The 24905-nt window shown below is 42.1% G+C and overlaps 3 protein-coding genes and 1 non-coding gene across 7 annotated transcripts in view; 2 read left to right on the top strand and 2 right to left on the bottom strand.

Moving 5' to 3' along the window:
- Positions 1-1719, top strand: part of LOC146382855 (cyclin-dependent kinase 17-like) — a 39267-nt gene extending 37548 nt beyond the window's left edge. For all 3 annotated transcript variants that reach the window (XM_084933818.1, XM_084933816.1, XM_084933817.1), the window contains exon 17: positions 401-1719. In XM_084933818.1, the coding sequence (XP_084789944.1) occupies positions 401-438 (38 nt within the window). In that variant the 3' untranslated portion in view covers positions 439-1719. The remainder of the gene's footprint in view (positions 1-400) is intronic.
- A 73-nt stretch (positions 1720-1792) lies between these two features.
- On the bottom strand, positions 1793-22261 carry LOC146382853 (ETS domain-containing protein Elk-3-like). 2 transcript variants are annotated; one of them, XM_084933820.1, is made up of 5 exons: positions 21755-22261; positions 6033-6241; positions 4943-5725; positions 3310-3432; positions 1793-2552 (listed from the first exon to the last, which is right to left on the bottom strand). In XM_084933820.1, exons 2-5 carry the CDS (start codon positions 6237-6239, stop codon positions 2454-2456), a joined length of 1212 nt encoding a protein of 403 aa, XP_084789946.1. In that variant the 5' UTR covers positions 6240-6241; positions 21755-22261; the 3' UTR covers positions 1793-2453. The 2 variants fall into 2 exon arrangements, with proteins under 2 accessions (XP_084789946.1, XP_084789945.1); XM_084933819.1 differs by lacking the exon at positions 21755-22261 and adding an exon at positions 9148-9523.
- On the top strand, positions 14128-21475 carry hal (histidine ammonia-lyase). Its single transcript, XM_084933815.1, has 20 exons — positions 14128-14556; positions 14754-14814; positions 15028-15055; positions 15137-15211; positions 15292-15364; positions 15479-15545; positions 15662-15699; positions 15797-15922; positions 16049-16188; positions 16362-16409; positions 16758-16905; positions 17024-17119; positions 17433-17491; positions 17707-17787; positions 17942-18007; positions 18088-18253; positions 18490-18624; positions 20304-20412; positions 20531-20600; positions 20680-21475. The coding sequence occupies exons 1-20, from the start codon at positions 14310-14312 to the stop codon at positions 20809-20811; spliced, it is 1965 nt and encodes a 654-aa protein (XP_084789941.1). The 5' UTR covers positions 14128-14309; the 3' UTR covers positions 20812-21475.
- A 140-nt stretch (positions 22262-22401) lies between the features above and the next one.
- On the bottom strand, positions 22402-22488 carry trnay-gua (transfer RNA tyrosine (anticodon GUA)). The gene is given in 2 exon segments: positions 22402-22437; positions 22452-22488. It is a non-coding gene; the product is annotated as a tRNA-Tyr (tRNA).
- Between the last annotated feature and the right edge of the window lie 2417 nt (positions 22489-24905).

Here is a 24905-nt window from a genome sequence, read left to right as displayed (position 1 = left end):
ACTGTAAACAACTAGTGCAAAGACCTGTGAAGGATCATGAAATGTGAACAAATACAGGCTAACAAAGGCTCAAGTTGTAGCCCACATTACACTTCCTGTTTATGACCGCAGAGCACCTGGAACCTGCCGATTTATATGACCAAAGCAGAGATGTCACGATAACGGTGATATTTAAAAATGAAATGTGTATACCATTGTTTATTTCTGTGTGGGCAAACCCACCGAACAGGTTAAATCGCAGTCACTGTGATAAGTAAGTTACTTTTTAACCTTGTTATTTGGATGTCGTTTTCTCCAATTTGCTTATCAAATAGCCCGGAATAGTTGGGAAATGCAGATTTCTGTCATTTAAAATAGCTGAATCGATATTTAAAGACTTTATTTTTCTGTTTCCCATCAGGCAATGGAAAAAGCAGAAGACAAAGCATGCTGTTTTAAAATCTCTGGACTGGATACGGTTATTTGGGAACGATATACTGGCTGTACAGTCTTGCCGCTGGATCAGAACTTGGAGATGAGAGTTGGCGTGGAACGTCGTAGTCACCTTCAGTCCCCCTCCAGAATTTTTTTTTTTTTTTTGCGAGGTGGGGGGGCTATCCACGGTCTGACCCCGTCCCAAGTTTAGTCTGAAACTGGCTCCAGAGAGACATTTGTACACTGTACATCTATATTTATTGACAAGTGAATTTGCTGCTAAATCCAACTACTGTCTAGAATTCTAACAGGCTCAGTCACTTTAATGAGAACATGCAATGTGTATAGATTTTTAATTTTCTTTCTTTTTTTTGAAGTGGGTGATATATTTTTTTTAGTGTCTTTTTTTTTTTTTTTTATTGGTCGTCGTTTCCATTTTCATACATAAAAACTCCACCTCGAAGCTCCTGGACGACGTGTGGGTGTGTGAGGCACACAGACGGAGGGAGGTTTCTGTAGCAGCTCAAAGGGGTTTCATATTCTTGTCTCTGTTGCCATGGTGCTGTACTCAGCTGCACAAATCACATGTGACCATTTACTCTGAAGGTTTTTCCGAAGCCAGCTTTGATATAATAACTAATCATTTTATCCCAGCCGGAGATTAATGTGAGATTTCTTTTTTGTTGTTGTTGTTGACATTATTATGTTTTTGCACACAAAACTTGGCAGATCTGTGCATTTAAAACAAACAACTTGCTGGCATATCATTCCAGGGATGCTCCGGTCTTTGCCGTGACCAATGAACAAATGCAGTAGAGAGAGAAGGGAAAGAGCAACACAGATTGTCAACTAGGGCATTACAGGAATAGTTACACCTACGAAATACACTGATCACCCTCCTGTCCTCGTTCTTTCTCCACTCTTACAAAGAGGAGCTGCAAAAATGAGGTCCCACTGTTGGAATCTGCAGTGCCCTGTTTGTGCATTGCCCATGGTTTACCTGTCTGCCATTCCCATCTCCCTCATCTGTAAAAGTAGATCTTTTTTTTTTTCTCCTCTGTCACTGTAGTGCATGCCTGCTCTTTTCTATGAGGAAGCACACAGCAGCCACCGAACCCCTAATTCAGGAAGCGTTAGCTATAGTCCTGCCCTTATTTAACAGTGTTACAAGACATGTTTTGTATGATATTCTTTATTTGTGAATAATTTTTGTTGGTGTGGGATTTCATTGCAGATGCCCTCCCATATTTCAGTTTTTTTTTTCCAGAGTAAAGAAAAATTAAATCTAAAGGTTTAAAACCAAAAGTGTTTGTTTTTTGTTTGTTTCAGCTGCTCTAGAAAGTTTCAACTCTGTTTAAGCATTCAATGCTTTGTTTATTGAAAATGACATTCTTCACAATACAAAAAAAATATACAGAATACATATTGTATTACCAAGTCCAGTATAAAAAAACCAAAAAACAAGAACGTAAGTGTTACAAGGTTTTCATTCATTTGAAATCTCGTCTTCATTAAAAGATTTTGAAATAAAGTGAAAACAAAAACAGGACAACAAGGCACAGCCGGTACTATCTGAGAAGCATAGTGCATACGTTACATACAATACCACGTTAAGTGAAACGATCAGTTTCACATTGTTAACATTTAAGGAAAACAAGTAGACTTGTTTCTTTTTTCTAAAGATTAAAAGAACCAGGCTCTGCGCAGGCTGAGTGGCTGGTTAGCCTTTCGCAGCTGCGCTTCTGTCCGTCGCGGACAGGCTAGTGTAGAAACGTGCTGTTCTTTATCATAAAGAGGCCAGATGTCTCTGAGACATCGTGGCGTATGGCTTTTACCAAGTGCTTTCAACCACTCAGAATCTGAAGCAAGTCAAGTGCAAAAAAAAAGAGAAAAAAAAGGTGAGGTCACATAACTGTCTCTGCTTTTCTGAGACAAAATCTGACATCATGAATAAGAGATCGCTGCTGCTGCTGATTATGATGATGAGAAACTTTCAACAAGAGAACGATGAATTTGGGGCATTTTCCACAGATCCTGGATCAGGATTTGTGAGTGGTGGGAGACAGGAGCAGGGAGGAGGGTGTTCCTTCCAGGTTTGGCAGGGGGACAGGCATGTGTCCGTTGATTAGGCTGGGGAACTGCAGAGGAAGAGAAAGGGACTGAGAGTTAGTGGGGAGGGGATGGAGTCTCTATGAAAACCGCTTTCCGGTAAGGAACTGTTGCATTGTCACTGCTCTGGTTTCCTGTTTTGTTTTTTTAATTCATTGTGCCGCTTCCTTCTTGTCTCTCTCCCCTCCAACTCTACAACAGAAGTCGTCTTATTTACGCACAATGAATCCGGTATAATGTGTGTGTGTTTCATAAATGAGGAGCAGCTCTCAAACCAGTCCACCCTGTTCAGACTGGCTCCCCTGGGCTCAAACAGGAAGTATTCACAGGATTTCCTCTCCCTCTCACAAGGTCTGAAACAGGACACCTCTGCAGGACCTGCTTACTGAGTCTCAACTAGTTTCACAACCCTTTGTGACTGCTGCTTTGCAAATAACACACACACACACAAAAAAAAAACAGTTTTCTTGCTTCCTGTTAGGTAAATACTTGCATAACATTCGGGCAGCATTAGAAATCATTTAATAAAAAGTTTGGTTCACCTAGCTCACAGAATCGCCCTCTCTAAAAGCTTTTCCTGCCCTGGTCTTCTGCTCTCTTTTCTTTTATCAACCGCTGGAAACAATGAGGCTTTTGCAGAAGCACTAATTTGGCCCCAGCAGCCTCTCCAACTTCCTCCTCTGCTTAAAGCGCTACCAGTAAATAATCCTTTGAGTACACCCTCTATTCTCATCTCCTGCTATTTTTGTCCCTCTGTCTTCCGCTACACCTGTATGTGTTTCTTACCTGAAAGAGGGAGCTGTGGCCCTGCAGCCGGGCGGGGCTGAGCGGAGCGACTGGGCTCAGGCTGCTCCAGAAGTGGATGCCTGACAACAGCGGACTGTGAGCCAGCAGCAAACCCGAGGGAGTCTGACGGGTAAACACACAGGGAGGGAGGCTTTATATAAATGAGACAAACTAGTGGGGACAAAATTAAAAACAAAAAACAAAAACTCACAGCGGATTGAGAATGTTGCTCTGAGGGTTTTGCTAATGCACAACATGCTGAAAACGGTGAACGGACATGTATCAGCGTTTGGAAAAACAAACTGACGAAGCAGGAAGGAAGTCTGTGGTTTCTACTCCCGAATACAGGGGTGATGTGAGGAGGAGGGGAGGGGGGGCTGTTGTTGATTTGGGGGGGGCAGTGGTCGTCAAGCACTTGGAACTAGAGAGAAAACATATGAAATCAATTTCTCCCTCCCTCCCTCCTTCCGTCTCCCCTAGTCTTCTCCCCCCCTCCTCCCCTACTTTCCCCTGTGTCACCTCAGAGAAGTGAGCCAGTGTTGTGAGGGGACCCAGCCCTGCTGCTCGAGTATTAACGGAATTATTGGAGCATATGGCATCGCTTAGGGCCTCTTCCCCTCCTCTCGCAGGTTGGACTCACCGAAGATTTGCGTAAACCGCTCGCTCTCCTCTGATCTCATCGTACGCAGCCCTTGTCAGCGGGCGGTGTGAGCGTAGCTCCGAAGTCTTCCTCGACGCGTGGACGAACCCCTCTCTGATGTGGCGCTCGTTTTTTTCTCTCTCTTTGTAACAATTCCAGTACAAACACGCGATTAACTAAATTAGATGATGAAACTCAAGTTGGTGCTTGTGCCGGAGACGTGGGCCATTATGATCTTTTGGTATAACCCAAAAATGTTACAGCTCGATGAATTTGGCTCTAAACTTGTGGCAGAAAATAAAATTTGAAAAAAACAAAACAAAACAAAAAACAATGGCTCCACAGGCAGACGAAAGCAAAACATTACTGCCACACAGAAATGCGGCACTTGGTCTACACATCACACAAATATTTTAATGATGTTTTAAACTGCGCAAAAACCTCTTTGTGACTTTTAACACCCGCTCTCTCTGTTTTTTGAAGTCACGACTAAATACAGAAAGCGCTATAAGGGGCTTTGGGGACGCTGATGTCATACTCTGGTGTTCAATCATCAGCCACAGTACCACTCAGGGGGGACGGCACTGATGGCATCACGGGCAGAAATATCGTCTTTCTGAGACTGATTATTATCAGGCTCTGTATCGTTCAGCTGTGGTCTGGCAGGGAGTGAGATTACTGGGTTTGTGTTAAATCACAAAGAGGGGAAAAAAGGGAGCGACTGAGTGCTCGTGAGAAGGGAAAGTTGTAGCAAGATGAAGAGTGCAATCCTAGGTGTGAGTGAAGTGTTAGATCTTAAATTAGGGATCAAATCGTATTTAATCCAATGTGATGGCAAAATGCTGGAAAGCACCTTGACACTCAATGAATGAGTCACTAGTCCTCAAAGTGCTCACATAATCACAGTTGAGACTCAACATATGACTCATGTCTAGAAATGAGGGAGGATATAGTGTCATTGTAGCATCTGTAGAGTTCTGCTGCTCATCTCACCTGTGCAGTGAAGAAGGCCGGAGTGAGTGACCCAGACGGCAGTGCCGGGCTGTTGAGTGCGATGGAGCCGATGTCGCTCCCTGCCAGCAGCAGGGGCGGCGCTGAAATCTCCAGAGCTTTAGGCTTTTTGCTTTTTGGGGGGAGTCCATCTCCGTGGTTAGCGCTACTGTTAAGAGAACTGCTTCTGCCACCGCCACTGCTGCTCCTCTTTTCAGGAGGCTGCAGGGCTCGCCCTCTGTGTCCGGAGGACAGATTGAGGGGTTGAGCGCTTTGGTCAGAGTCCTCCTGCTCCTCCTCCTCAGCAGCGGGGCTCCGGCCGCGCTGAGTGTGAGGAGAGGACGGGGAGGGGGAATGAGAGGCGAGTTTAGATGGCCCCGGTGAGACATAGGACTCGGGCTTGGCTGAGGGAGGAGAGCTCCTCTCGTTGGCATTGGTGCCGAAGCGGATGACGGAGCGCTGCTCCTCCTGACGCTCCTGCAGGGCACGGAAGAGTTCGGGCTGCTTCTGCAGGGAGCTGATGCTGAATGACGAGTAGAGACCCGAGTGGAGGTAGTCATTCCGACACTGCTGTGCCCCCAAGGCTGCCAGGGTCCTCCTCTGGGCCTCCTCCTCAGCTTCCTCCTCCTCCTCCTCCACTTCCAGCTCCTGGGCCTCTTGTTCTTGAAGGGGAAGCCTTCCCGAAGCCAGGCCCATCTCCACCGCCTGCGGGTCCATCTTAAGGATCTCAGGGAAGGACACAAACTTATAAACAAACTTCTGGCCAATCACCTTCTTGATGATGTTCTGCAAAACATGCAAACACAATTCACCGCGATAAGATCATTATGAATAACAAACCAGGTACACACATAGAGTATCAGAGGAGTGTTTGGGGCCACACTAAAGTAGTGCTTTGTTACATCACAGTCAGATCTGTGTGTGCGCTTTACAAGAAAGAGGAAGCAGAAGTGTCTATCAGGGGATTTTAAAGGGAAGAACAGAGAATGTGTCGTGGCGTCACACTCCTCTCCCAGCTAACCTATCACAGCAGCTGCGGTCACACGATTAGCTGTGCTATTATGGAGAGGCAACTAGAATCACTTTAATTAACCTTGTCGTAGTAGTAGCGCAGGGCTCTGCTCAGCTTGTCGTAGTTCATGTTGGTCTTGTTCTTGCGCAGCCCCCACAGCTTGGCCACTTCCTCCGACTTGAGGAGCTTGAACTCGCCGTCTGTGGACGTCCAGCATATCAAGTGCTTGTGACTCTGATCGAGCAGCAGCTGCAGCAAGAACTGCCACAGAGTGATGGCACTGTCCATTCCTGCAGCGAGACGCACAAATGATTAGGTCAGCGTGTGGAGAGTAGCACCAAACATGCTAACAGATGCAGGCCGTTACTGAAAAAGCACCCAAATTACTGGCGTGTGTAACACCTGCCTGGTGCCACAGTGACAGAATAAGCACACAAATTAAACCTTTGGAGGGAAACAAGGCAAGTCCCTCTTTACACTTTACTTTAGTCCCATTTATAACTTGTTTATAACAAAACAACCCAACATTTCATCTAAATATAATCCCTTTATCCCCCCCGCCCCTTCTCAGTTCTGCCTTGCCACTGTGTTTTATTGCACACAGACTAAATTAAGTTACTGGCTAAAGAGGGGCCGATCTGTTTGAGCTCCAACATGTGGTGCAAGAAAGAGCAGACCGCCAATGAATAGAACAGTGTGTGTCAAGAGTGTAGTGTAATGTAACAGCAGCAGGAGCCACAGGAGAGAAAAAAATAAGGGAGGAGGGGGGGCTAACAACAGCTCAAGCCAGAAATATGCTGCGGTTCAACCTGGCCCTCTCTCCAGAGGAAGTACGACGGGGTGGGTTATTCCTTTAATAGAGGAATGTGCAGCCTCGGAGCTCCTGTCTGCCTGCCTGCTAGGAGCTCACATGCTAGTAACGGCAGTGGGGGTTTCTGTCCCCACAACTCTGACGAGAGCGGAGCTCGAATGACTGCTTGATTTCAAAATACAAAAATTAAATCACATGACTACTAAGAAACTGACAATAAAGCAGATGATGTGTTAAGTCATAGTTCAAGTAACAAAGGCCAGAATGTTACTGTAAGGTGATGCGCTGCTATTCTCTGTAGTTGTGTCACTATGAATAGTGCGTTTATCTGAAAATATGGTGAGACATCACCTTAGGAGAAACTGGTGGCCATTTTTAATTATTTTTTTTAATGTGATTGATGATGAATGATTTTCAGTACGTTAGTTTTAATCTCACTCATGTTATTATCTCTACTCTTGTTTACATGATTTGGATATTTTTTTTTTGTTGGTTCTTTGTGATGTCATGAAGGTCTAACTATTAAAACAGAACTTTCACCCAACTCAAGTTCAAATCTTTTGTTTGTGCAGAGAAGCCAAGAAAGAAGAAGAAAGTTAAAGTAAAAAAAAACCACAAGGAGGTTAAATGGCTTGTTTTAGGTGGAGAATGAACAGAGGAGTCGAGTATGCAACAAATAACTGAATGATGTAAAGCTTCTTTTTTTGGAAATGATTACAGCAGACCTTTGACATAAAGTCTGAATACTGATGGAAAGGACTGTGCTCTCATTTCATTATCGTTTCCACAGTCTGTCTTTTTATCCTGTCTTCCTCCCATCACCCCCCGACCGGTCACGGGAGATGGCTGTCCTTACCTGAGCCTGGTTGTGCCGGAGGTTTGTTCCTGCTAAAAGGGAGTTTTTCCTCCCCACTGTCGCCAAGTGCTTGTTCAAATTGGGTGGTTTGTTTGTTGGGGGTTTCGCTCTGTACTTTACAATATAAAGCTTGAGATCTTGAGATGACTGCTGTTGTGATTTGGTGCTATATGAATGAAATTGAAATGACAAGCCATTAAAGAAAACTGAGATTATGGAGAAGCTTTTCAACCGCTGCTTATCTTTGTCCAGAAAGGACGGGCAGAGAGAGAGAGGGCTAAACTAATTTCCGACACAAGCCATCCCCTGAGTTTTCTATCTGCCATGTGAAACTACAAACCTGTCAAAGTCAGGACTTCCTCCTATTCTACTTCCAAGGACAAATGGCGAGGAGAGGGGATCCCACAGCAGGGGAGTGCTTCCCTGATCCTGCCACACTTCCCACAAAATTCCCAGAGGGATAAGGGTCAAAAGAGCACATCATTGTCCCCTTTTTCACAGCTCCACCCGTTAACCCACTCTACACCCAGCCTTCAATTCGACTTTAGAAAGTAAAGCTTTCCGCTTGCAGCGAGGGGACACTGAGCAGACAGATCTGCAATTTAGGACAGTGTGACTTTGAAAATTCCGCTTTGCTCTAAGCATGCTGCTGCTGCTGCAGGTCAGACCTCAGTAGTAACTTCATAGAGTATAACCTATTAAATATAGTACAACTAACCCACTACAGGAAAAAACAACAGAGAGTTAAACCTAGCAAAACAGAAATTTAAAAAGCCCACATCTCAGCTCTGCAGCGAGGCAACTAGTCACTGTGAGAACCGCAAATGAAATAGTGCTAGGAGTCTTTCTAAGAATATCTGGGGAATATTGTGGTGGTTTTGGTCGGGGCACGACGAGCCCTGTTGCGGGATGCTCGCCCCGAGAAATCTCGCGTGTGCACAAAGCCATCCAGTGTGTTGGCTGAACGGAAACTCCTAATGAGATTAGATGGTGTATGCAGACATTACTTAGCCATGACTAAATCTGCTCTCTTCCTGTTCACTGGCGGTGGAAAATTCAACAGGGGGACCCGCAAGAAAAAAAGCATCTGAAAACAGGTTTTAATGACTCTGAGGCTATTTTTCTGTTGTTGTTTTTTTCCACTGCTTTTTCATTTGCCTCTCCCTTTTCTTTTTCTTTGCTCAGTTGCAAAGTTACACTCACTTTTACGCACGGAGGTCTGAATCACTACACTGCCCCACTGACTCATTTTCAAGATGTTGCTCGCACCGGAAGACGATACATTTCTGTCTGGCCCCAAATCTGCCGTTCGTGTGTAGAAACTTAGAAACCAGCTCGACCTTAAGACTTTAAGCTGAAGCAGAAAACAAAAAACCAAACGTGTTTACAGCCAAGACAATTAACTGAAACGCAATTACGGCCGCTCGCCCCACTCGGCATGCGTTATTTCTCTCTCACACACACACAAGCCACCAATCAGGCAACAAAGCGCTGTTCACGGAAAGACGCCCGCTTATTTTTGACCTTACCTGCGATCTCCGGCTCGGTCTGGTCCCTCCGAAAAAGTTTACGGCGACGCTTGTGTGATTCCTTGTTTTTCCATGCTTACTTCTGGTCTACAGGAGTTGTGCTGGACTGAAATAGGATCCTGTGCTTTTTCTTTTTCTGAGCAGGAAGTTGGAGCAGGCAGACACAGAGCCGGCTGACTTCCTCTCTCCTACGATTCCCCAGGCAGTTTGCCGTCTGTGTAAACACACTTTTCCTCCCCTCCTCTTTCTCCACTGCTTGCCCGCTGACGGTCAGCAGTAGGCCTATACTGTGTCGGCACACATAGTGATGCAGAGACTCCTACATCTCGTAAACTGACATCATCGGTCTGCAGACTACTGTGATGCGTTCAGGCACGCCTCGTTAGCAGGCCAGAAGTCCTCCCCCAATCAATACTGCTGAATATGTCTTGCTGATACACCGCATTATAATTGACTATATTTGCATCTGAATAGGGACACACTTTCTTTTTACATCACATCATTTGGAACTCATACATTTTAGACATATTTCTGGTTATTTGATTTCAGAAACACATAGAAAAGGCAAAATTGGAACCTGTGCAACAAAAAGGAAATGAACCAGGAATGCATATGTGTATATTTTGGAAGATGCATGGGACATGAGCCTCCTAATTTTAAGAAGAGACTACTGAGTGACACGCATTATAACACTATTCAGCGAGGCGACAATGTCTCAGACAGTGATGAGTGTTTTATCTTCAGTAATAGGTCTTTTTTTAACTTCTAAAATGTGAATTATGTGTTCACCGGACCTCTTAAGGCAAACACAATTAACCATCCATGACCTCAAACACTCAACCTGGGGCTTAGAAGGAGGCTGGAGTCTATCCCAGCTGTCAGAGGACGAGAGGCACCGCACACACACTCACATCCGCACCTACTGCCAGTTTAGAATGACCAGTTCCTGGAGCACTTGGAGAGCACAAAGAAAAGGCATCCTGCATGTTTGTACGAGGAAACCTTGCGCTTTGAGCCATCTGCAAACACAATTATCCTCACCACAAATAAATATAGCATTGTGATCTCAGTCAGCATTAGCGTGTCTCTGCTGATGCAGTGCACAATGAGGCGGACCATGAAGGACCCAGAAGGAGGCGGAGGAGGTCTGACAGTGAGACAGGTTTTCTGTCTAAATCCCAAGCAAGTTGTGAAACGCTGTTTTGGGGGTTTATTTGTGTTTGACAAATTTAAATACAGTTAAATAACTTTATCACTGAAATGTACTTGTGATGCTTTTACATTTCACATAGCCTCATATCAGTCTGAACTGCTTAAACTTCTTAGAGTGTGGGAAAGTGTGATTTTTGTTAAGGCCTAACATTATCTTAAAATGATTAGGTTGTTTAACCTGAGAGTGGAGTGTCGCATGTCTACTCTGCTGACTGTCCTCGGCCTTTGGCGCACTATGTCTCCAGCCACAGACATAAAACACAATTAGGCAGAATGGTGATGTCCATCTCAACCACTGGATTCAAGATGGTGTAGCAACATGGCAGTTTACAAGTCGGTCCCTGCTCCTGTGGATTTTTAGTGGATTAATTCTAAGTTTAAGAGATCCCTTTGTTGGAAGATGCAATTACCCACTAATCATGCAATTACCCACTAATCAGTGTATATCTACAACTACGATATTCTTTTTCCTATTAAATTAAAAAAAAAAAAAAAAAAAGACTGTCCTTTGTACCTTTAAACCAATTACACTGCACTGATTAAATTTGACTGTGCAATAAATGTTTTTTGGTAATAATGTTTTCCTAAAAGCCTGGATGGTTGTTTATTTGTGTTTGCTTTGTGATGAAAGACAGAAAACAAATCTGACTGATGTGCTGATGTGGCTCCTGTAATCATTTTTAAGTACTTTTACAGGGCTCCTGAGGTTTATCATTGCATGTAGTTGATCCTTGAAAACATATAGTAACTTTTGGAGCTACTGGATATTGATGGTGTTGCATCAGTTTGAAATTAAATACATTAAGTTAAAATGATTTTGACCTCTCGACATATTGAGCTGCTGCCACTTGAAGCTTGGCCTTGTAGATAAGTGCCCTTTTTGACTCCCATAGAAAAAGGAGAAATAATTGTTGGTCTAATAACTGTTGAAAAAGTAAAGCAGAGGTTACAGCCTGCATTAGAGTGTCTGTTTTTGCAAGAACTGAATCCAATTACATTAAATTGTGAGGTTTTGTTGTAATGTGAAAGAACTTGTGAAGATATAGCCGACATTTTATTCAGTAGCTGATTAGCTGTCTGGCTGCTGTGGCACTGAACACCTCTTTTAATATCTAACAAGTGAAGGCAGCAGGGTCCAAAGGTTCTGCTTTAATTCCTTTAATCTGTGACTGCGCTCTAAGAACTGAGCATGTCATAAAATGAAGCAGCTAAAAACTTGATCTCATTGTTAAACCATCACTGATTGCACTATTACACTTTAAGTTTAAAAAAAAAAAGTCTACCTCTCCACTATGGGGCGCCGTTTGTAAAGTGAAACATGCTGAAATTAACGGCAACATTTTTCCACATTTAGCTCAAAACCTTACAAAAACATGTTTGTTCGAGTCATTTTCTACAACATTTAGTAAAATATTTGTAACTTTTCATATTTAAAACACAATTTTAAATGTTAAATCTAAATATTAAATTTAAATCTAAATGTTAAATCTAAATATTATATTTAACTCTAAATGTTAAATCTAAATATTATATTTAAATCTACATGTTAAATGTTAAATTTAAATGTTAAATCTAAATGTTACAGGAAACTGAATATTTAGCTAACATGCAAATTTAATGTACGGCTCAACGGAAATACCAAAAATAAAAGCTTTATGAAAACCTTCGGTGCAAAAGTGTGCCGGTAGTGGTCAGATTGTGTCTGCTCTCCCCTGATGGTCACTTCTCACCGCCATGAGCTGCTTCACTTATAGATGGCAGACAGTTGGTGTCGTAAACCACCGCCTCTGTTCAAAGATGGTCGCTCACAGTGGATGTAAATGGCTTCTTTCACTCCTCTTTCAAACCATCTGTCCTCTCTGTCCAAAATGTGAACGTTGGCGTCCTCGAAAGAGTGACCTTTGTCCTTTAGATGCAGATGAACTGCTGAGTCTTGTCCCGTGGAGGTGGCTCTTCTATGTTGTGCCATGCGCTTGTGAAGTGGCTGTTTGGTCTCTCCAATGTAGAGGTCTGGGCACTCCTCGTTGCACTGTACAGCGTACACCACATTGTTGAGTTTGTGTTTAGGAGTTTTGTCTTTCGGGTGAACCAGTTTCTGTCTGAGTGTGTTGCCGGGTCTGAAGTACACTGGGATGTCGTGCTTGGAGAAAACTCTCCTGAGTTTCTCTGATACACCGGCTACATAGGGGATGACAATGTTGTTGCATCTGTCTTTCTTATCCTCCCTCGCTGGTGTCTGATCTTCTTTTCTGTGCATCTTTGCTGACTTTATAAATGCCCAATTAGGATAGCCGCACGTTTTGAGTGCTTCCTTTACATGTGTGTGTTCCTTCTTTTTCCCTTCAGGCTTAGAGGGAACATGTTCTGCCCGGTGGTGTAGGGTCCTGATTACCCCAAGTTTGTGTTCCAGAGGGTGATGGGAGTCAAAGAGGAGGTACTGGTCCGTGTGTGTGGGCTTCCGGTAAACTTCAATGTTGAGGTTGCCATTCTCTTCAATGTGCACAGCGCAGTCCAGGAAAGGCAAACAGTTGTCCTTTGTGTCTTCCCTGGTGAACTTGATGTTTTTATCCACGGCGTTAATGTGCGCAGTGAAGGATTCCACTTCTTGTGTTTTGATTTTGACCCAGGTGTCGTCTACATATCTGTACCAGTGGCTGGGTACTCTCCCTTTAAAAGAGCCAAGAGCCTTTCTTGCCACTTCCTCCATGTAAAGGTTGGCTACAACCGCTTTAAGGCTTCGTAGGTATTGTTGTCACTGAGGAGAGTAGTGATCTTTGTGTGGTAATCCGTTGTGTTTAGGACCACGGTGCACCTTCCCTTATCAGCTGGTAATATAGTGATGTTGTGGTCTTTGCTCAGGGATTCATCTGCATCTAAAGGACAAAGGTCACTCTTTCGAGGATGCCAATGTTCACATTTTGGACAGAGAGGACAGATGGTTTGAAAGAGGAGTGAAAGAAGCCATTTACATCCACTGTGAGCGACCATCTTTGAAGGCGGTGGTTTACGACACCAGCTGTCTGCCATCTATAATCCAGTTTTGAGATCCCTTCCCAGACGCCTTAAGGCCCACTCACATCCTGGGCCATCTGACCTCAGGAAATCACATGATAGGGTGGGGCCAGGTTTCACAATGAGCTCACCCGAAACCTTGGCTGATTGTGACCCACACCCGTTTTCACACCTTGGCTCATGTGATTAGGTAGAGGATCATCAGGGGGTCCTTTGTCCCTCTTTGGGGGGAAACTCCCACTGGGTTTAAATCTGGGACTCTCCACCATTTGACCCTTAGAACTGTAGAAGCTTCTCAGATGAGAGGTGAAACGTCTTCAAGCAACTCAAAGAAGTCCAGACGCTTTTCTTTCCAAGCTCCTTAGACAATTTTGCACCGGAGGTTTTCGTAAAGCTTTTATTTTGGTATTTCCGTTGAGCCGTACAATAAATTTGCATGTTAGCTAAATATTTACTTTCCTGTAACATTTAGATTTAACATTTAACGTTTAAATTTAACATTTAAAATTGTGTTTTAAATATGACAAGTTACAAATATTTTAAATAAATAAATATTGTAAAAAAAAAATAACTCGAAAAAACATCTTTTTTGTAAGGTTTTGAGCTAAATGTGGAAAAATATTGCCGTTAATTTCAGCATGTTTCACTTTACAAACGGTGCCCCATACTCCTCTGGTGACCTCTAATCTAATTCACTGTGTTTAGCCTCCATAGACACTTGAGCACTTTCAAACATCACGTGAACGCATCGATTGGATTGGAAGAACTTGTGAGACTGAGACCGGTCCGTGTGGGTCAATGATCTCTAGAGGTGTGATGCTGGGGAGGCGCGGCTCCCCCAGCTGCGTGTTATTGGTGGCCGAACTGTAAACGGCCCAGAGTGGTACCTCAGAGAGCGGCGCGCAGGACTCACTGCAGCCAAGTCCCGCTGATGCGCGATGCCTCGTTTTACTGTACACATCCGAGATGAGTGGCTGGCAGTGCCCTGCCGGGACACTTCCAAAACCATCCAGTGGCTCGGACAGGAAGCGCTTAAACGTTACATAAAGAACAAACCGGACAACGGCGGCATCACGGCTGTGAAAGATACACGTTTTGTTGTGCGCAGGTGCCAGGGTTTGGGTCTGCTGGACGCGGATGACACCATCGAAGATGTACTGGAGGATAACGACTTTGTCGAGCTTGGTAATAACTTTCTACACGAAGAATGCATATATTAAAAATGTGTGCAACACATTTAAAGGACGGTGACGATGGTTTACCTTTAACTCTGCTTCAGTGATGCGTAATTGTGTATAATAAGTAATTTACTTTAAATATAACTACTGTGTGAACCAAGGGGGGAATGCACACATTGTGATTTATTTTCCTGTGCATTTCAGCTATTGAAGGAGATACCATGTCTCCTGACTTTATTCCGTGTGAGCCGGGAGTTTCTCATCTGTATCCTTACACTTGTTGGATATTTGTGCCATAGCAGCTGTAGTAGGTGCTGTAGTGTGCACTAAAAACGATTGAATCTTTTTTTTAATGCCATTTTTTCTTCACATACTGTTTTAATTTTGGGTTAAAATTGTCCTTGTGGGAAATTATAATTAATCTGAGAGTGACACTACATTTTGCCAAATGTTATCCTTAATTAAGTTTGTCAACTAGCACTGCAGCATACAAAGAGCCTGAAGAGGTAAGTGTATTTTCCGATAAAATTGAAAACATATTCATATCATATTAACTAACTCAGTGAAATGTGAAACTCTCTGTCCAGTATATTTCTTTGGATGGCAACAGCCTGACGTCAACAGATCTCATCAACTTAGGCAGAGGACTCTACAAGATAAAGGTAATGATCAACAAACCTCTTTTGTTGTCCGTTGTAATCTTTTACTTGATCCAATGTCTCCCTTTATCATTGTTTTTTAGCTGACTCCTGAGGCAGAAAGAAAGGTTGTGCAATCCAGAGAGCTTTTGGACACCATTGTCAAAGAAAACAAAGGTTAAAATACAGTGATTCAGTGCAAATGAGCTTAATTTAAACTGGCTAAATTACAGTATCTGGAAAAACAGGAGACTTTGTGTGTTCAGTTCCCTATGTGCGTTCTCCCTGCAGTTGTCTATGGGATCACAACGGGTTTTGGCAAATTTGCCCGAACTGTCATTCCTGTCAGCAAACTCAAGTAGAGTTTTTAAGTTGTCCTTAAATACATTTTATGATCTATTTCTGGTCTTTGTAATCATACACACAAAGCCCTTTTTGTTTGTTGACTGATGCCATGCACTTTTCGTTCCACAGGGAGCTCCAGGAAAACTTGGTGCGCTCACACTCAGCAGGTGATGACACTCTTTGTGACGCAGATATGTTGATTTTAATGTTTTCAGGCCCTCTGTACGTCAATCATCTTAATCAGAGTTATGCTGTGACGTATAGGTGTGGGGAACCCGTTAAGCCCAGAGAGGACCCGCATGTTGCTCGCTTTGAGGATCAATGTTTTGGCCAAAGGGCACAGTGGTGTTTCTCTTGAAACCCTCCAGGCCATGATCCAGGCCTTTAACGGTAAGCTTCAAACCAGTTAGCTGGTGAGATATCAGCTTCAGTAAACTGTTGATAACTTTATTTAAGGACAGGGGTAGGAAAGCTGTCATAGGACTTACCTTTGTCTCTATAACTTTGTCCCCTCAGCCTCCTGCCTCTCCTTTGTCCCTGAAAAGGGAACAGTAGGTGCTAGTGGTGACCTGGCACCCCTCTCTCACCTGGCCCTCGGACTCATGGGAGAGGGAAAAATGTGGTCTCCCACGAGCGGGTGGGCTGATGCCAAATACGTAAGCTCAGAGTGACTTTTCTGGAGTTGTAAAACAAGAGGGCAACTACTATCGTAGGAAAACGTGTCTCTTGTTTACAAGAGTGAAAGGTTTCAGGGTGCACATGGAAACATTGTTTGCTTTCTGATGACCCTGGACTTTTTAAATGTTTTTCATCTTTCATTCCTGACCAGGTCCTGGAGGCACATGGACTAAAGCCAATATCACTAAAACCTAAAGAGGTAATGTTCAAAAAAAAAAGAAAAGCTCTTCTATTTGATTTGTCTGCACTGTTGTGATTTGACCCAGAGTTCACTGATAACAGATTTTGAAGTATAAACTGCATTTGCATCATAAATATACAATAAAATACATATTAGGCCAAATATATGGAATTAAAATAATTTTAGCAAAAGAAAAAGTAATATGAGGGTTAACTTGTAAAAATAACGGCACTGTCCTTTAAAAAAATTATCTTTGCAAAATCCCTGCATTTTGTTTATATTTACATGTTACACACCTACTCAAATTTTTTCTTCTTTTGCAATTGGGGTTTCACACCCATCTCACTCTCTGGGATTCCCTAACAGGGTCTGGCTCTGATCAATGGGACACAGATGATTACCTCTCTAGGGGCAGAGGCCGTGGAGCGAGCCCAGGCGATTGCCCAACAGGCAGATATTATTGCTGCTCTCACCCTGGAGGTGCTAAAGGGAACCACCAAGGCCTTTGACAGTGGTGCGCAGAAGCTATAAATCCGAAGAAAACCAGAAACTAGATGAAATTATTTACCTCCAATTGTATAACTGCACTACATGTCATCCATCCTTATTCAATTTCTGGTCTCCTCCCACAGACATCCATGCACTGCGGCCACATCCGGGGCAAATAGAGGTGGCTCAACGCTTCCGCTCACTGTTGGACTCTGATCACCACCCATCCCAGATTGCAGGTTTGATGAACATCAAACAATATTCATGTAAAGTTCTGATCATTGCATTTTACGTTTGTGTGCCTTCCTCCTCCCGAAAACTTGTTTGCATATGAGAAATGCTCTTACCACTGGCCTTGATCAAGGCAGTGGTTTCAGCGTTGCACCAACTCAAGATGAGATGAAAAAAAAAAAAAAAAAAAAAGATGAGATGCATGAGTTGCTGGGGGTGCATTTGCCGACAGGCATTAATGGAGTATAGCCTTCTAATATTATGCAGCCTTAAATATGCTATGTTTAATGAGTGTCATATTGTTCTGGTGTGTTTTTACAGAGAGCCACAGGTTCTGTGACAGAGTCCAGGATGCCTACACCATGCGGTGCTGTCCTCAGGTAACCCCAAGTTTATTTATATATCCCCAAATCACAGGTTTCTCCCACAGCGTTTTAAAGCTTCTGCAACTTCTGGATGGGAAAGGGAAAACTCTGAATTCTCACGTGCTAGATAGTGGGTCTACCACATAGAAAGCAGATATGGAGCTGGAGCAAAACTATGTTTGAGCATCGTACATCTCTTTCTGAGTGTTGTGTCCTCTCTCTGCTCGCAGGTTCATGGAATTGCCAATGACACAATTGCATTTGTCCAGAATATCATCAACACAGAAATCAACAGTGCCACTGACAACCCTGTATCCTTTTCTGTCTTTCAAACTAGAGGAAAAGTCTGATCTATGAAATTTAGCCAGTTTGGTCTCAAGTCTGATAACTGAAGTTGGATCTGCCACAAACTGCACACAGGATTTTACTGGAAATCAGTTAATTTTGTCTTAACGGTCTCACCAGATGGTATTTGCAGAAAGAGGTGAGACCATTTCAGGTGGGAATTTCCATGGGGAATACCCAGCTAAGGTATGTAGTAATAAGATAGTTTGTTTCGGTTCGCTTTAGATTTGATTCTTCTTTCTTAACAACTGTTTTCTTTCTCATAGGCTCTGGATTTTTTAGCCATTGCAGTCCACGAGCTGGCTTCAATCAGCGAAAGGAGGATCGAGAGGTTGTGTAACCCCTCTCTGAGTGAGCTGCCTGCCTTCCTCGTCAACGAGGGTGGACTCAACTCAGGCTTCATGATTGCCCACTGCACTGCAGCCGCCTTAGGTTCGTGTGAAAAACATGAAATAACATGTAATCTCCTACTAAATTATTCCAACTCCAATGGGATTATGATAACATTATTTACTAAACAGGCTTTGATATTGAATATTACACTTCAGAGTGCATTTTTTTAATAAAAGATCTAATGTTACAAAATTGTAGGGTTTTTTTTCTTTTCTTCTTACCCAATATTTGAGCAGGAGCACTGACATTAATCTCAACTCTTTCACGCTGTTCAGTTTCAGAAAACAAAGTTTTGTGTCACCCATCGTCTGTGGACTCTTTGTCCACTAGTGCTGCCACGGAGGACCACGTGTCTATGGGAGGATGGGCTGCTAGGAAGGCCCTGAGGGTAATAGAGCACGTGGAGCAAGGTAAGGTATAGCATTGTTAAATTATGTACACCTCACAAGTACTGGGTTGGCTTAATTCTTTGTGCCACAGATTCATCAAGGAGCTGGAAACATTCCTCATACTATCATGACAGGCGCTGCCAATTTGTCTCCACATCCATCACATAAATCTCCTGCTCCATCACATCCCAAATGTGCTCTGTTGGATTTAAATCTGGTGACTGTGAAGCAAATTCACTGTCATGTCTAAGAAGCCACTTTGAGATGATCTGAGCTTTGGTCCATCTTCTGATGTAAGAAGCACTTAAAAGATGGACAATATGTAAGATTTGGTGTTTAAACAATGCTCAGTTGGTATGAAATGGTTCAAAGTGCACCAAAAAACGTTCCCTGCACCACTCCATCACCACAACCCTGAGCTGTTGATAAAAGGCAGGATGGATCCACGGTTTCATGTTGTTTATGCCAAAATCTGACCCTACCAGTCATAAGGATCTAACTTTTGCAGTAGAAATCAAGACTCATCAGACCAGGCAACATTTTTCCAGTTTTATGTGGTTCAATTTTTGGTGAGCTTGTGAAAACTGTACCCTTAGTTTCCTGTTCTTAGCTGACATAGATGGCACCTGAGTGGTCTTCTGTTGATGTAGGCCATCTGCTTTAAAGTGTGATTTGTTGTGATTCTAATGTGTAGCAACAGTATTTGAGTTACAGTTTCCTTCGTATCAGCTCAAAGCAGTCTGGTCACTCTACTGTGATCTTTGGCATTAAGAAGGCATTTTCACCCAGAGAACTGCCACTCACTGGATATTTTTTGGAAAATTCTTTCTAAACCCTAGAGATGATTATTTGGGAAAATCCCCAGTAGATTAGCGGTTTCTGAAATACTTGGGACAGTCCATCTGGTGCCAACAACCATGCCACGTTCACTTAAATCATCTTTCTTCCACATTCAGATGCTCAGTTTGAACTTCAGTTGGCTGTCTTGATCATGTCTCATGCCTAAATGCACTGAGTTGCTAACATGTGACTGGGTGATTAGACATTTGTGCTAACGAGCAACTGAGCAGGTGTTCCTAACAACGTGATTCTGTGATTATGTATAATAATCAATAGATTTATGGTGGAGAGTCCTAAAATTCCAATGAAACTCTATACAGACAACAAATAAGTGAGTAAAATGATTAATCTGTTCCATAGTTCTGCTGCATTACCACTACCAGATTTACAAATAACCACCTGTTTTTACTCTAACTCTTTGAAAACAACAAGCGTCCCTGAATCAAAGAGACTAACCGGTCAGTTTCCACTGCTTCTGTTGCAAAAAGTGCAAAGGTCGCTGCTGAAAACCATGCCAGTGTACACCGACAAGACAAAACCGCAGGTTACTGGGCGGATACAGAGGTTAACCTTAAACCAACAGGTTTTAAAAAACAGATAAATGATTAAACTATCATCAAATATCATTTATCTCTGTGCTTAAAATTCTTTTCTCCGTCTTTTGAAAAAATATTGAGGAAAAAAATCCACAGTTCTTGTAAGTCATGGAATAAACTAAAGGCTCAAACAGCAGTAAAAACCCATAGATGGCTTTCAATTGGCTGTGATCTATGTTATTTAATGTTTTCAATATTTATCACTAAAATGAGAGATATATTTTTGGGATTTGGCCAAACTGAATTGATACTTCCTGCTACCAGTCCTCGCTATAGAGCTGCTGGCCGCATGTCAGGGCATCGAGTTCCTGCGCCCACTCCGTACCACCACTCCACTGGAGAAGGTCTATGAACTTGTTCGCAGCGTGGTCAAGTAAGTCAAACAGATGCGGCCAAGGTACAAAATTTTGAGCCTGTCGAAACTATATACCTAACAGTTAATATTTACCCGTTGTTCCACTTTCTCCTTTTACTCTCCTGCCGTTGAACAGACCGTGGATTAAAGACAGATTCATGTCACCTGATATCGAAGCAGTTCACCGCCTGCTACTTGATCAAAAGGCAAGTTCTAAAAAGTTGTTCAGTGCACGTGCGAGCTCCACGTGGTATGTCGTTAAATGTGCTTTTATTTTCAACCCAGGTGTGGAATGTGGCCAAACCTTACATTGAGAAGTACCAGACAGAGTACATCCCCGAGTCCCGCCCCGTCTCTCCCACTGCCTTTTCCCTGGACTCTCCGGCCTCCCCCAGGAAGCGTGTTCGCCACGAATGAAAGCACACGCCAAACAAGTTTTTTTATTTTTTTTTTTATTTTTTGGGCAATTACTTCAGTCACAAAAAAAACAAAGATCCTACACACTGATCTTGGTCAACACCACAACTAGTCAAAAGTGTGTGGCCATTATCTGAGACCAACTGGAGCAGAATGGGAGAAACGGATGCTTACGCTTCACTGTGACACTTCACTGACAAGAGCAGTGTGCAGGCTCTTTCTTTCTTGCATCTGAGTTTGTTGGATTTGTGAATTTTCTATTCCCATTAAAGAATTGTTAAAAAGTCACCCAAACCTCAGGAGATGTGATTTCAGGATGCTGTATTCTTATGTCCCTTGAAGACTAAATGTATGAACTGGCTATTCTACATACAGAATATTATTCAAGCAATTATTGGGTTTAACTTGTGTATACTGCACCTTACCCTGATGTACATTCCACTTGTTTATATCTAAACTTTTTTGTCCCTTTTTAAACGTGCCTAATTGACTCTTTATTGTCACATGATTTCTTCTTGTACAATGTTCAAGTCATAATTATCTTAGCACAACCTGTGATTTTGCTGATGTATTTTAAATCCTATTTAATTGTCATTAATACATTTCCAGCTTAACATAATTAAAGTTTTTAAGCGCTCCTATTCTCATCCATTTAGGTCATGTTGTGTGAATAATGTTCCTTATACTATTATCAGGGACAGAGAGGCAAATTTGTAGAAATATATCTCAAAAATCAATCAAACCTGACCGTTTTCAGTGAAGTAACACAAAATTAGTAAATGTGCCAGTGATACCAGTGATTTCCAGCCTCTCATCAGCATATCCTGAGAATAACATGCTAATTAGTTTGGAGGTGGCGCTACATTTGTCCTGTCTTTGTGTGTTGAACTTCAGGAAAGTTAGGTTTGGCAGAAGCTTCCTTACCCAGTTAAACAGCACCTACCCGGCTGGACAGCTGCTCCACCACCTTGAGGTGCCAAAATGAAGAGCCTGTGGAAAATAAAGCAGAAGGTCTGCAGTCAACAAACTCAAAGGTTGCACAAACAGCTCAGGACAAGATAGCAGCACAGGAGCAGAAATCTGACATGCACAGAGGCGGTTCAACGTCAGAAAAAATGCTATAGCTCTACAATTATAGATTTAGTTTAACATATATGCACTCATTCCATTCCTTACTTTACCAGCCAGAGTGAGGCAGAGCTGGGGCACATTTCAGTAAGAGGTGGGGTATGCCTTATCACAGGGGTGAGACAGATTAGCAGGACAAGAACTGAAAGAAGCTTACAGAATAATAGCATACTAACATTAATTGCATGAACGATTACAAAGGCACTCTCAGCAATCTCACCTTGCAGTTTTAAAGCATTAATGCTTTATTGCTTTTCCAGTGCGCCACCTCTCCACCAAGGTTCATTAAATTTGACTTAGGAGTTTCACAGTAATCTTGCTGAACAACTGAACTGATCGCATTCCTCTGTCAATGAAAGATGAATGAGCACACGTTTAAATTAAACAGTACAAAAACGACTGGCTGCATGTCAAAACATTTACTGAGAAGTAAAAAAAAAAAAAAAAAAAAAAAAGTATGCCTCCTTCGAGCCGGATTCGAACCAGCGACCTAAGGATTTCAGCTTTCGCCTCTACAGTCCTCCGCTCTACCAACTGAGCTATCGAAGGGACGGTGCCCACATTACTCACTCCACCGTATTTAATAAAATACACCGTTATTCCCGTCATATATCACATATTTCAAAATGTATGAAAGTTCATTCTCACAGCTGAGGTACAATCATTGATGAAAACGCGAACACACAACGACCGGTTTTAGATAAATAGCTAGCTAGCTAGCACACTGCTTCCATTCAAAGTCTCTCGCAAAAAACTGAACTGTCCAGATGTAGCTAATGTTTTAGGCGAAATAACTTAAAATAGTATCAAGTCAACAGCTCCTCCATTACAGCAGAACTGTGACAACCGAAACAACAAAAACACCGAATAAAGACTTTGTTTTTTTGAGATATTTTTGCTAAACGGCGCTCTCTATTTGTAACAAAAGTGACAAACATTTAGCTAAAGATTGGGAAACGAAACGAACCTGCATGTAATCTTCCGCAGGTGAGAGCCCAAGGTAAATACAGTGGGCAGTAGTTACATATATTGCACATATAGTGCTAATGGCCATTAGCACTGCTGAGGAGCATCTCAGCAGGCAGGTATGCTTTAGCTTTTCTGCAATATCCTTTGCGGAAAAGCTAGAAAGATTTGAAAATCTTTCATTTGATTGGGAGTCATTTTTATGACTAATAAAGTTTGTTTTGTTTTGTTTTTTAAGGAAAGAAAGAAAGAAAGAAAGAAAGAAAGAAAGAAGGAAACGCATTGATATATAGTAAAAAATTGATATATGGTAAAAATCCAAACTGCTTATCTTTTTAAGCGCAAAACTTGAAAATTAAACATAAATTAATTTTTATTTTATTTATTTTATTTTAATTCTGAGACTTAAACATAGTTTTCTGCTTTGTTATGAAAAAACAAATTAAGTTGAGGATATCCAACATCAACCACTAGGTGGTAATATTTCACCATGTAAGGAAATAAAAAAAAATCTCCTTGAACTTAACATGTTATATGTTAACAAACAATTTCTTTCTTGTAAAAAAAGAAAAAAGAAATTGTTGCATACAGTCAAAACGTGACTGGTTTCTATGATTCTATTCATAAATATTCATAAACACCATAAATCTATATCTCAGTTTTAGGACCAGGAAATACTAACATTTTTAACACAACCAGCACATCCCACAGTGGGATATCTATGTGAGTGTTATTTTTCTAAACGTCCTAAATTTTCCATCTGACAAACACAACCCATATTTTTTTTTAAAAAAAGGATTTTAATTATAAACAGGGCTTGCTGTCGGGCTGCTCTCTGATGTATTCATTCTTGTCCTGACCTGTCTGACAGTGAGGCAATGTGTTACATTACATGTCTGTACTGTATGTACCACAGGGTCACGCTTGTGAGGCAGCAGACATTCTTCTCATAACACAGGCTCCAATCCCCAGATCTTCCCCAGCCTTTTCCCAGATTATCATCCAGTCTCAACTGGTCTCAACTGGGAGCGACAGATATCCACCCAAAACCCTACGGCAGGTTTAAAGGGTGGGTCTTCATCAGGAACACGAGAAGTTGCATTCGCAAACAACTTTTTTAACCTGCACATTTCTTATCAGTGAACTTTGTTTAAAAGTAGTAAATAAACAAGAAGATATTAGTGATGCAATTCTATACAAATTATCAGCTGTTTCTAAGGTTTTAGCCTGAAATAACAGTGATAGACACCTGGCTAAGGTCATTAGTTTGCTGTCTGACATCCCATAATTCATAAATCATCACGTGGTTTTTTTTAAAGCAGTGTGACCTCAGTCCTTCACATAGACTATATATAATGGAAAAAATGCCTTTGGTTGTACATGGACTGAAAGGGTATTGCTTTGCATCTGTAATTAGCACAAAAGCATTCAATGTAAATGATCATATTATTGAATATTATGTTGCTATATTTGTAATAGCACACTGACAAAGACAATACTGGGATCTGCTCCCCTGTGTCCCACCCATAATTTCCACTCTTAATTTGCACTCTTAATGTGACACAGTTTTGGGAGGAAAGAAAAGATGGATGTAGCCTTCTGATCTGGAAAGTAAGGCAGATGAGGAAGAGCCTTAAATGTGGGCAGTAGATATCGACTTCTCTAGTTGCAAAAGGGCTTTTTCAATTATATAGGACAAATGGTCTTAACCTCACTTGCACTGGGAACTGAGTAAATGCTCCTCTAATTGGTTTACTGTCTCAATCGCCGCATCTTAAATGTAACTTTTTACCCTATTACAGTAAAAAATGCCAATAAAGCAGAGTATGCTTTAGAGCCAGGTAGCTAATAACCAAGTGGTTTTCCTCAGAAAGATTCACCCCACATTTTTGATTCTAGGTTCAAAAAGTAGCAATAGCATTAAATGCTGAATGCAAAATAACTGATGTTGTGTTGTGCTGCTAATATAACATCAGCTCATTGAAAGGATCGACAAAGAT

Source organism: Perissodus microlepis, chromosome 7, assembly GCF_051167445.1.
Source record: "Perissodus microlepis isolate ML-2025 ecotype Zambia chromosome 7, ASM5116744v1, whole genome shotgun sequence".
In the NCBI taxonomy this organism is placed as follows: Eukaryota; Metazoa; Chordata; class Actinopteri; order Cichliformes; family Cichlidae; genus Perissodus; species Perissodus microlepis.
The sequence above is the reverse complement of the archived record's forward strand: the minus strand, read 5'-3'. Positions and strand labels throughout refer to the sequence as shown.